The sequence below is a fragment of the Xenopus tropicalis genome, chromosome 4, assembly GCF_000004195.4.
Source record: "Xenopus tropicalis strain Nigerian chromosome 4, UCB_Xtro_10.0, whole genome shotgun sequence".
NCBI classification, from domain to species: Eukaryota; Metazoa; Chordata; class Amphibia; order Anura; family Pipidae; genus Xenopus; species Xenopus tropicalis.
Window position 1 is genome coordinate 5,647,147 of NC_030680.2, and position 12,494 is coordinate 5,659,640.

Sequence of the window (12,494 nt, forward strand, 5' to 3'; positions counted from 1 at the left end):
TCTATAGGGAGCTCCAATAAAGGGGCCATTTTTACAAATAGGATTAACTTTTGGGCTGCCTGCCATAGACCTGAATGGATTTCGGCAGACTGACAGTTGCCATTCACTTTAACGATCGGAATTCAAAGGGGAAATAAGCCCCACAAATAAAACGTTGCCTAATTGAATAAAATATCATTCTAAGCAACTATCCATTATTGGCTTTAAAGGTTGGGTTTATTTTTAAATAAAACTTACCTGCACTATAGCCGCAGGCCCAACAAATACAGGGGGGTAGGCGTCAAGGGGACCTGTATACAAACACATACAAATAACATACAGTTTAGCCCTGCTGGAAGCAACACAATGTTCCAAACTTCAGCTGGATTTTGCAGGACTACAAATCCCAGCATTCATTTTAATTGCCTAATAAAACTTTCCCCCAGCTCTCCAGGGTCTGTGACCCAATTAAATGCACAGGAATCCTCCAATGGGAATCACTTTATTAACTGTTATTTATACAGCACATTCTGTAGTGCTTTACAGAGATTATAGATCATTCCCATCAGTCCCTGCCCCAGTGAGCTTACAATCTAAGGTCCCTATCCCATTCCCATCAGCCCCTGCCCCAGTGAGCTTACAATCTAAGGTCCCTATCACATTCCCATCAGTCCCTGCCCCAGTGAGCTTACAATCTAAGGTCCCTATCACATTCCCATCAGCCCCTGCCCCAGTGAGCTTACAATCTAAGGTCCCTATCCCATTCCCATCAGCCCCTGCCCCAGTGAGCTTACAATCTAAGGTCCCTATCACATTCCCATCAGTCCCTGCCCCAGTGAGCTTACAATCTAAGGTCCCTATCACATTCCCATCAGTCCCTGCCCCAGTGAGCTTACAATCTAAGGTCCCTATCACATTCCCATCAGTCCCTGCCCCAGTGAGCTTACAATCTAAGGTCCCTATCACATTCCCATCAGTCCCTGCCCCAGTGAGCTTACAATCTAAGGTCCCTATCACATTCCCATCAGTCCCTTCCCCAGTGGAGCTTACAATCTAAGGTCCCTTTCACATTCCCATCAGTCCCTGCCCCAGTGAGCTTACAATCTAAGGTCCCTATCACATTCCCATCAGTCCCTGCCCCAGTGAGCTTACAATCTAAGGTCCCTATCACATTCCCATCAGTCCCTGCCCCAGTGAGCTTGCAATCTAAGGTCCCTATCACATTCCCATCAGCCCCTGCCCCAGTGATCTTACAATCTAAGGTCCCTATCACATTCCCATCAGTCCCTGCCCCAGTGATCTTACAATCTAAGGTCTCTATCACATTCCCATCAGTCCCTGCCCCAGTGAGCTTACAATCTAAGGTCCCTATCACATTCTCATCAGTCCCTGCCCCAGTGAGCTTACAATCTAAGGTCCCTATCACATTCCCATCAGTCCCTGCCCCAGTGAGCTTACAATCTAAGGTCCCTATCCCATTCCCATCAGCCCCTGCCCCAGTGAGCTTACAATCTAAGGTCCCTATCACATTCCCATCAGTCCCTGCCCCAGTGAGCTTACAATCTAAGGTCCCTATCACATTCCCATCAGTCCCTGCCCCAGTGAGCTTACAATCTAAGGTCCCTATCACATTCCCATCAGTCCCTTCCTTCCTTGTATCTCATGCTGTTGAAATCCATTGAATGAAAAGTCATTGTGTGTCCAGTGTTTGTATTGAGGGCCGGTGCTTCCAGATCCCCGAGTCCTGGTTCCCCCCTCTCCATGTAACCCGGCACCTCGCCTGGCCGGGCTGGATACCTAATATAGTCACAGTTGTCTGCCTTTAATGTTTTTGGCTCCGGACCGAAGTGTAATTCTGCACAATTATGCGGAAAAAGAAATCCGTGTATGGCAGCATTTCGCCCCAGCGGATTCCACATCAAGAACAATGTATTTAATTTTATCTGAACTATAATTAGTTTAGAATTTCTGCAAATCACGGGATGAAGGGCCGTGTATACAGAGCCGTTTCCTTGGCAACGTACAAAATACACAAACATATCTGCTCATATCAGGAAGGTGCAAGCGTCCATGGGGCCCCCATTGTAGATAAGCCCCATCACTCCCATTCCTCACTGCACCCCCTCCATTATAATCACCTGGATGGTATTTGCTTCAGGCTAATGGCGCACTTGGCAACTCCATCTGCATTTTTCAGTTGATAAACCCGATACCACTCTGTGCCACTGTCATTGCCATGAATGGAAACCGCCAAAAAACATAACCTCACCTTCAGTATCAATATAACCATATTTATGTCCCTATTCAGTGTAAGCAGCCATTTTGCCTAAATCCCCTACTGGCACCAAGGCTCCCGTCCCTTACCCTAAGCCACTGCACATTGTGTGTCCTGTCCAATTACAGCCCTCGCCTTTAGCATTCTACAGTCTTGTGTGTGTAGGATATCAACGGCCCCCCTGATGTTTGTAGGGTCCTAGTAATGTTTTACCCTCTTTATCAGTAAACATCATACGGGGGTGCTCTTCTCCAGAGGAAGCAATGCAGGCAGGTAAGGGAGAAACTACGGAGGTTGAGCACATAGGAAAAGTAGAAGGATAGAGGGAAGGGATGGATGAGTAAAAAAGAGAAAAAACAAAACAGAAGAAGAGAGAAGGGAAAGGGGGTTCGGGGAGTAGAGAGACAAATGGGGGGAGAGAGGAAATATAGAAGGGGGGAGAAGAGGGAGGATGGGGGGGAGTAAGGCCAAACAGTTGGGGGGGGGGGGGAATAGAAAAGGAAAGGAGAGGGGATGAGAGACAGAAGGAGAGAGGGGAAGGGAAAGGGGGTTCGGGGAGTAGAGAGACAAATGGGGGGAGAGGGGAAATATAGAAGGGGGGAGAAGAGGGAGGATGGGTGGGAGTAAGGCCAAACAGTTGGGGGGGGGAATAGAAAAGGAAAGGAGAGGGGATGAGAGACAGAAGGAGAAAGGGGAAGGGAAAGGGGGTTCGGGGAGTAGAGAGACAAATGGGGGGAGAGGGGAAATATAGAAGGGGGGAGAAGAGGGAGGATGGTGGGGGAGTAAGGCCAAACAGTTGGGGGGGGAATAGAAAAGGAAAGGAGAGGGGATGAGAGACAGAAGGAGAGAGGGGAAGGGAAAGGGGGTTCGGGGAGTAGAGAGACAAATGGGGGGAGAGGGGAAATATAGAAGGGGGGAGAAGAGGGAGGATGGGGGGAGTAAGGCCAAACAGTTGGGGGGGGGGAATAGAAAAGGAAAGGAGAGGGGATGAGAGACAGAAGGAGAGAGGGGGAGGGAAAGGGGGTTCGGGGAGTAGAGAGACAAATGGGGGGAGAGGGGAAATATAGAAGGGGGGAGAAGAGAAAAGACACATAATAGTGAAGTCAGACAGTTGTAGATAAAAGAAAAGAGGAGAAAGAGAGAAAGTCCAACAAGAAAAGAATGAAGCAAAGATAGAAAGGGAATGAAGAGAGGAGGAGCGAAGATGGTGGGACCCAACACAGTAGAGATACAAATGAAACAATACCTGGAGGCAGTGGAAAAGTGAATAAATGATTTTGTGGCACGGGGGAAACCTTTGGGCTCGGGGACGGAGAAAGTGCTAAAAATAAAGTGAAAAATAAAAACAGCATTTTAGAATCACAATATTAAATTCCTAGCCCTGTAGTTTTCTGTGGGAACCCATTAATTTCATTCAATATATTCTCAGGGTGAGACCAGCCTGAAGCCAAGCAGGGAATCAAACTTATCTGGAAGCAGAGCATTGGTGTAGTGACAGAGCTAGACTATCGCCAGGCCCGGACTGGCAATCTGTGGGTTATGGCAAATGCCAGAGGGTCTGCTGTAAGGTGCCATAGACAGTCACTTTTTTGGGGGCCAGCGGGGGGGGCTGTTTGGGCCTTTTTGTACTCAGGATGCCAGGGGCTATTTTGAATCATAGTCCAGGCCTGGGCACTGCCTCAAATAATAGGAGTTAGTAGTAGTAGTGCTTTTTTGAGGTAGTTTTCTGTTGGTCTTCATTTTTTATTATTTAGCTTTTTGTTCAGCAGCTCTCCAGTTTGGAATTTCAGCAGCTATCTGGTTGCTAGGGTCCCATTTAGCCTAGCAGCCAGACAGTGGTTTGAAAGAGACACGGAAATATGAATAGAAGAGGGCATAAATAGAAAGATAAGTAATACAAAGTAACAATAACAATAAAACTGGAGCCTCACAGAGCAATAGGTTTTGGCTGCTGGGGTCAGTGACCCCCATTTGAAAGCTGAACGCAAATAATTTAAAAACTATAACAAATAAATAAGGAAGACCAATTGAGAGGTTTGTAAGAATAGGCCATTCTATAACATACTAACAGTGCACCGCCCCTATAAGTAAGGGTAAGTACCTGTTGGAGAGTCGGAAATGCTGCATTGGGACTTTCTGCCCCTCCGCGTGAGGAATCTCTCGCTGACTTTCTTTGCTTCTTCCAACAACTCCAGATTCTTCTTTTTATCTTCGTCTGAGATCCTGACATCGGGCAAGTTATCGTGTACCAGGTCGATCACATGCCCTTTATTATCTGCAGGAGAAATACAGGGTTACTGGCTGGTTCTACTGGAACAGAACTGAACGGAACCGAGGGGGGCGGGGGAGGATGGACATTTAAGGCTGGAGCGCTGAACTGAGTGCCGTTGATTAATACCCAGATAGTGAGATATTTACAGATATCTCGTATAACATTTAACAACCCCACGCGTTTTGCGCCCACAATTTAACACTGCAGTGCCCGCAGAGCGCTAGGAATATCTGCTCTTTAAACAACACTCCCCGTGTCTCGGAGACTAAGATCCCGCTCCATAAACAACCTGAAGTGTTTTCTGCAAGATCCAAAGCCAAATAGTTTGGGATTGTGCAGCCTCTATTTATCACGAGCGGCCGAGTTAGCCAGGCCTGACTCACAGGCACCCATGTAGGCCTGCGGGATTTGGGTAAAGAGGTGGAAATTCTGCAGGTACAGCACTGTGCAGGCATTTAGGTAGGAGACCAGTCAATGCTGCTGATTGGTGGTTGCTAGACCAGTTGAAAACCTTGTAATCTTTATTATATTAGCTTCTAAATCTTTGCATAGAAGAGGGGGGGGGGGCAGTTCACAGGACATAATATAAGTATGTATGTACGGTATGTATAACTTTATTTATAAAGCGCCACAAGGGTGCACAGCACTGCACAATCTTACAAAATTACACACAGGGGGGACAAGCCACATAATAAATAAATACAATAAATATATATAAATGCACAGGGAATAAGTGCCATGTGGTATGAGACACAGTAGGTCCCTGCCCCGTAGAGCTTACAATCTAAGTAGATAATAAGATGTGCCTTATACTCATTACAGTTACCATGTGTTGCTTGGCCCACTTAAGGTCAACAGCATAATGATGTATCCCAGCCCCCCTAGACCTGTGGTTCTCAACCTGTGTGTTGGGACCCTTTTGGGGGGTCGAACGACCCTTTCACAGGGGTCGCCAAAAACCATATTTCCAATGGTCTTAGGAATAATTTTATGGTTGGGGGGTCACCACAACATGAGGAACTGTATTAAAGGGTCGCGGCATTAGGAGGGTTGAGAACCCCTGCCCTAGATAGTTTGTTTTTGGGCAGTACCACCAGTGTGTATGAGTATGTATACCACCAGAAAATATCATTCTGGGCAATATGACTACCACCACGTGTTGAAGGGCATGAGTACAGTCAAGCAGTGAGGGAGGAGGAATCATGGGAACTTTAGTTCCCCCCTCTACCCTCCCTGCAGCTTCTGCAGTTAGGTTAGCCATTGGATAGGTACGTTGATGATGTACATTGACAGCGTGTACTTTGGCAGCCAAAATGGCATCCATTAATGCATTCAAAATACAACTGTTGGCCATTAGTTCTATCTATGAAGTTAACTTCATACTCATAAACACCCCCTGCCCCATAGAACCTATAATACCCAAGTGAACTGAGCTCAGCACCTGATGGCATGCCGGTCAGGAAGGAGAATGACTCACACCAGGGCAATTCTTCCAAAGAGTGGAGTGTGAGCTCATTGACTTGGGTGACAAGAGCGTAAGTAATGCTCAGCTTTTACACTTTCTTTGTCCTTTATAACAGAAGACTATTGTCCCCTGTGGGTTCTGTTTAGTAGGGCTTGTGGCATTATATACTCATGGGATTTCTTGGGAAGATCATCCCAAGGGGAGCAACGGGAGCACCCAACCGTATACTTAGTGAATGCAGCTCCTGGGGCAGTTGGTGGCATTAGACTGAGAGAGCCATGTAATAAAGCAATAAATAAAGGGGAAGTTAAAGGGTAATAGCTGATACCTCTCCCTCTCATATTCAAGATATTCCCTGAGGATTCTCCTAATAAGAAGGCAGTTCTTACCCACAGAGATTAAGTTGTTGCTGGAAGAAGTGGAGGATCTTGACTGGCGGCTCAACCTCCCTGAGGGGCTGTGGGGGCTAACGAGAAAGGAGTCCAGGATAAAGGAGTGATTAGAATATATATATTTGATCATTGATACAGAGTAATTCATTGGGTACGGGGCTCCCCTAAACTTTGGAAACAAGACCCTCTTGGTCCCCTATACCCTCTGTGTCCCAAGGTTAGTGATTCAATTGACTGGGCGGGTTACCAAACCTATTGCCCCGCCCCCTTAGAAGCCATACTTCTAAATAAAGCTAAATAACTGAAAACTCATAAAGACCAACTGCAACTTGCCTCTCTGCTTTTTTTCCATACAGGAATGCAATATTGGGGCACCGTGAGTAAACATATGGGCAGAGTCCTCATTCAAATCAACTGGCTTTTCTTTTTCACATCCCTCTCTTAGAAAACGTAACCCTTTCACCCCTGGAGGCCCCCAAGATGCCACCGCAACATTAAGGATCCTGCTGGTGATGTAAAGGGTTAAATAGAAATAAGTGGGTTTTTCTACTGGGAACCTACTTCGCTTATTTCAAACACAGGTACTTGGTTTAACTCTTTCTGCACCCGCTTCTCTGAAGGAAAACCGGGAACTGATAAATCTGCAGTATCTGCTTCTAACCTGCTGCCAAGGCCGTGTCCCTGACGGCTGGCTTCATAGATTTTATGATCAACAGCAGGCAAGGGGTTAATTCCTGCTCACCCTTTAGATGCCACAATGATTGGAATAATAGATATGCGAGTAGGTGCCACGTACCTGTGTCTGTCGAGGCAGTTCTTCTCCTGGGTTTCATCAAAAGCGTTTGCAGACTGCGGCACGATAATGGCAGGGGTAATGCAGGCTCTGTCAGCCGTAGCTGTGCCCTAATAACCAGAATAATATGAATATCATGGTGTGCATGGGAACCGCAGAACAGCTGCTAATCTGCATTGGCATCAGGGTGGCATTTAATCTCTCCTCATAGGAGGAAACAGGCTGAACCGGAGGAGATACAGACATTAGATCTGATGGCAAATGGTACATTTCCTCCCAGCTTGTCAGTTGCTAAAGCTGTAACCAGTGTTGTATTTAGGGGGTACAAGCAGGGGCACCTAAAGCTCCCTATTTTTTTTTTTATCATAGAATGACACAGGGGGTGTCTTTACAGGGGAGAGCAGTGGGGGGATAATAGCCTCTGGGAGGGGACTGGGGCTGTGGGATAGCAGGTATAGTAGGGAGAGATGGTGCCTATAGTAGCAGTGGGGGGATAATAGCCTCTGGGAAGGGACTGGGGCTGTGGGATAGCAGGTATAGTAGGGAGAGATGGTGCCTATAGTAGCAGTGGGGGGATAATAGCCTCTGGGAAGGGACTGGGGCTGTGGGATAGCAGGTATAGTAGGGAGAGATGGTGCCTATAGTAGCAGTGGGGGGGATAATAGCCTCTGGGAAGGGACTGGGGCTGTGGGATAGCAGGTATAGTAGGGAGAGATGGTGCCTATAGTAGCAGTGGGATAATAGCCTCTGGGAAGGGACTGGGGCTGTGGGATAGCAGGTATAGTAGGGAGAGATGGGGCCTATAGTAGCAGTGGGGGGATAATAGCCTCTGGGAAGGGACTGGGGCTGTGGGATAGCAGGTATAGTAGGGAGAGATGGTGCCTATAGTAGCAGTGGGGGGGATAATAGCCTCTGGGAAGGGACTGGGGCTGTGGGATAGCAGGTATAGTAGGGAGAGATGGTGCCTATAGTAGCAGTGGGGGGATAATAGCCTCTGGGAAGGGACTGGGGCTGTGGGATAGCAGGTATAGTAGGGAGAGATGGTGCCTATAGTAGCAGTGGGGGGATAATAGCCTCTGGGAAGGGACTGGGGCTGTGGGATAGCAGGTATAGTAGGGAGAGATGGTGCCTATAGTAGCAGTGGGGGATAATAGCCTCTGGGAAGGGACTGGGGCTGTGGGATAGCAGGTATAGTAGGGAGAGATGGTGCCTATAGTAGCAGTGGGGGGATAATAGCCTCTGGGAAGGGACTGGGGCTGTGGGATAGCAGGTATAGTAGGGAGAGATGGTGCCTATAGTAGCAGTGGGGGGATAATAGCCTCTGGGAAGGGACTGGGGCTGTGGGATAGCAGGTATAGTAGGGAGAGATGGTGCCTATAGTAGCAGTGGGGGGATAATAGCCTCTGGGAGGGGACTGGGGCTGTGGGATAGCAGGTATAGTAGGGAGAGATGGTGCCTATAGTAGCAGTGGGGGGATAATAGCCTCTGGGAAGGGACTGGGGCTGTGGGATAGCAGGTATAGTAGGGAGAGATGGTGCCTATAGTAGCAGTGGGGGGATAATAGCCTCTGGGAAGGGACTGGGGCTGTGGGATAGCATGTATAGTAGGGAGAGATGGTGCCTATAGTAACAGTGGGGGGATAATAGCCTCTGGGAAGGGACTGGGGCTGTGGGATAGCAGGTATAGTAGGGAGAGATGGTGCCTATAGTAGCAGTGGGGGGATAATAGCCTCTGGGAAGGGACTGGGGCTGTGGGATAGCAGGTATAGTAGGGAGAGATGGTGCCTATAGTAGCAGTGGGGGGATAATAGCCTCTGGGAAGTGACTGGGGCTGTGGGATAGCAGGTATAGTAGGGAGAGATGGTGCCTATAGTAGCAGTGGGGGGATAATAGCCTCTGGGAAGGGACTGGGGCTGTGGGATAGCAGGTATAGTAGGGAGAGATGGTGCCTATAGTAGCAGTGGGGGGATAATAGCCTCTGGGAAGGGAATGTCACTATAAAAAGGTACTGCAAATTATATAGCCCCATATCCATCACCACTAAAAGGAAATTACACACACACATATATATATATATATTCCGACCCAGTATCTGCACAGACACTAACATTACATCTTGTTCTTCTTGTTCTTGAATCTCATAAACAAAACTGTGAGTAATTATTTATGATTACCAGTAATTGGGAAGTCAAGTTCGTGTATGCTTTGGCCTGCCCTTCCTGTGGGAGATTTCTATTACTGACCGCAGCCCCCTGCCTCCATTTTTAACCCTGCGTGATCCAACCAGACAAAGCCACACACTGAATCCAACACGGAACAATTCCGCTGCTGCTGTTTACACCAGAGAGCCATTATCACATGGCGGCCCTGACAGATGGAATACGTGACGGCACATATTTGGCTTTGGCGCTGCACCGGGAAAAGAACGGGAAGTTATGAGCTGTGAAGTGCAAGCGCCGCGTCCGGCTCGGCCCAAGAGCGAAAAGGTCTCCAAAAGGAAATTCCAGTTCCGCTGTGCGGAGAGGAGCAAAGGGATGGAAGCTGAGTCTCCTCCGTGCCCCTACAGATTTATTCAATCCAGATTTGAGGATAAACACTGCAGTATTTACAGATTCCCACGTAAAAGCCGCACGCGCTTTGTTCCAGAAATATTTCTTATTCTCTGAGAAATGTTTATTAAAAAAAAAAAAAGTAGATCCACTTGAAATACAATGGAAAAAAAGAAGTAGTGCAGGAGTCGGGTTCTGGCCAAACCCAATCCAAATCCTCAATATCACGTGACTCGTGCAAATTAAGGTTCGGATTCAGTTCAATATTCACCCGAATCTTTCACGAAGAGTTCGGGGTTCAGCTGAATCCCAAAAGAATGGAGTAGGTGCATCTGTAGCCTCTATGGCTTTCAGCCTGGTTGACCACTCTCTTTGGGTTTCAGTTCAGTATTCGCCCGAATCTTTCATAAAGGATTCGGGGTTCAGCCGAATCCCAAAATAATGGATTAGGTGCGCCCGTAGCCTCTATGACTTTCAGCCTGGTTGACCACTCTCTTTGGGTTTCAGTTCACTATTCGCCCGAATCTTTCATAAAGGATTCGGGGTTCAGCCGAATCCCAAAATAATGGATTAGGTGCATCCGTAGCCTCAATGACTTTCAGCCTGGTTGACCACTCTCTTTGGGGTTCAGTATTCGCCCGAATCTTTCACAAAGGGTTCGGGGGTTCAGCTGAATCCCAAAAGAATGGTTGACCACTTTCTTTGGGTTTCCTCCTTACTGCATCTTTTAGATACTAAGGGGTGAATTTATTAACACTGGAGACAAACATCGCCAGTGATGTTGCCCATAACAACCATTTAGCAATTTGATATGAACGGTCATCGACAAGTTAGAAAACTAAAGCAAAGATCTGATTGGTTTCTATAGGCAACATCACTTGTGATGTTTGTCTCAAATGGTAATAAATATCTAAAAGATGGAGTCTCTGCTTTTCTTGAAGGACTGATTTAGTTGCTTTTGTCAATTGAAATTTACTGCTGTCCAAAAGAAAGGTGGTTTGAGAGATCTCCTTTTCAAGTTTCCTGTATTATTCCCTATGTTCCTCCTTCAATTCTTTCTTCTTCATGTGCTGAATCTCAATCAATGCAACTTGGACTGATCCAACCAAGCCCTGAGGAGCATATTGGGCTTCCAATGGCCACCTTCTGAGAACCTGCCTTTTCCACTCAGATGGTCATCCTGCTCCTTGTAAGGTTGGGGGTGAGGTTAGTTTGTAACTACTATGGACCTTTTTTGCTAAGGCAACAGTGTTCTGCTACTCCCCGAATCTCAGCCTGAAGATTTGGACTGATCCGTGCAAGCCCTGAGGAGCATATTGGGCTTCAGATTGCCACATTCTGAGAACCTGCCTTGTCCACTCAGATGGTCATCCTGCTCCTTGTAAGGTTGGAGTTGAGATTAGTTTGAAGATTTGGACTGATCCAAGCAAGCCCTGAGGAGCATATTGGGCTTCAGATGGCCAAGTTCTAAGAACCTGCCTGCTCCTTGTAAGGTGTGGGATGGGGTTAGATTGCAGCTACTTTATGGACCTTTTTGCTAAGACTAACAGTGTTCTGCTACTCCCAAAATCTCAGCCTGAACAGTTTGATGAGAACTTGAAGAAAGGTTCTATTCTGCCATCTACATCATTAGCTGGTGCTGGATCTTCTTTATGGAAAAAAATTATTTTCTCTTCCATCTAGATAGAATAAGATTACTCTCAGAATTGCTCCACACTCTTCATTGATTCATGAACGGTTTCCAGACTCTGCACAGCTGCTGTAATTTCCAAGCTTGACTTACAATTTAATTCAATTTATCGGGAAGGGTACAAAGACACTATATGGGCTTTGTAATTATCTCATCGTGCCTTGGCTTATCTAAAGCTGTGGATACTTTCCAGTATTTCATTAATGATATCTTCAGGGGCACTCATGGACAGCTTCATGGTGGCCTTGTCAACTCTTCTTCTTTAAGATAATCTTCTTCTGGAAGATCTTCTTCCAAAACATGGGAACACAAGAAAGGTGTTTCTTCACTTTCATCTTACATTTCACCATCTTGGTGGTAAAAGTGAAAAAATGTGATTTTTGAAAAGTTTTTGGATTTCATCATCTCAACAAACAATCTTCATGGATGCATGACCTTAAGCCAACATTTCAGGTTCTAAATACTTGGTAAGCATTACATCCGGCTAATTAATAAATGAGCCCTCATCTACTAACCTTAAGACCAAGAATATAATGACAACCATCTTCTAGTGACCCACAGCAACCAATCAGATGCTTGCTTTCAAACAGCTGCTCAAGACATTTTACGTACGGATTGGCTGCTATGACTGGATGAGGCTTGTTTAGACAACAGATACTAATAGTTGTATAGTTTAGTCTCTTTCCACCCATGGCTCCTAGGAGGAGGTTAATGGTGTAGTTTGCATTTTCAGACTTACATTTAAACCTCCATTGTACCCAAGGCCATGACCCAGTATCCAAAATCATTTAATATTATTGGGGTCTGTCCAGTTTCAAATGAAATGGCATGGCTATAACTGCAGCAAGAACACCTGTCCCAAGGGTTCCAATAGAAATGTGATACTGACCGTCACCATCCCAGGGTAGGGCGGCTGCTGGGCATCTGCGGGGTTCTTCTTGTCTCCAGGCATGGTGAGCGTTGGGCAGCGGGATGGCCCCTGTGAGTGACCAAGCGCCCCCGACAGGAGCAGGTTGGCACCGCAGGAGATAGGAGTCCAAAGGTTCTCATCTGCTAGTCCTACCAACAAACACAAATCAC

The 12,494-nt window shown here is 46.8% G+C and overlaps 1 protein-coding gene across 2 annotated transcripts in view; it reads right to left on the reverse strand.

The window, feature by feature from the left end:
- The window catches only part of mrvi1 (murine retrovirus integration site 1 homolog), a 50,644-nt gene that overhangs the window by 18,087 nt on the left and 20,063 nt on the right, over positions 1-12,494 (reverse strand). The window contains exons 2-7 of one of the 2 annotated variants that reach the window (XM_018089935.2): positions 12,304-12,473; positions 7,180-7,286; positions 6,381-6,457; positions 4,356-4,529; positions 3,501-3,575; positions 238-290 (exon numbers count right to left, since the gene is read on the reverse strand). In XM_018089935.2, coding sequence (XP_017945424.1) covers positions 238-290; positions 3,501-3,575; positions 4,356-4,529; positions 6,381-6,457; positions 7,180-7,286; positions 12,304-12,366 — 549 coding nt within the window. In that variant the 5' untranslated portion in view covers positions 12,367-12,473. The remainder of the gene's footprint in view (positions 1-237; positions 291-3,500; positions 3,576-4,355; positions 4,530-6,380; positions 6,458-7,179; positions 7,287-12,303; positions 12,474-12,494) is intronic. The other variant, XM_031900396.1, reaches the window with a different exon arrangement.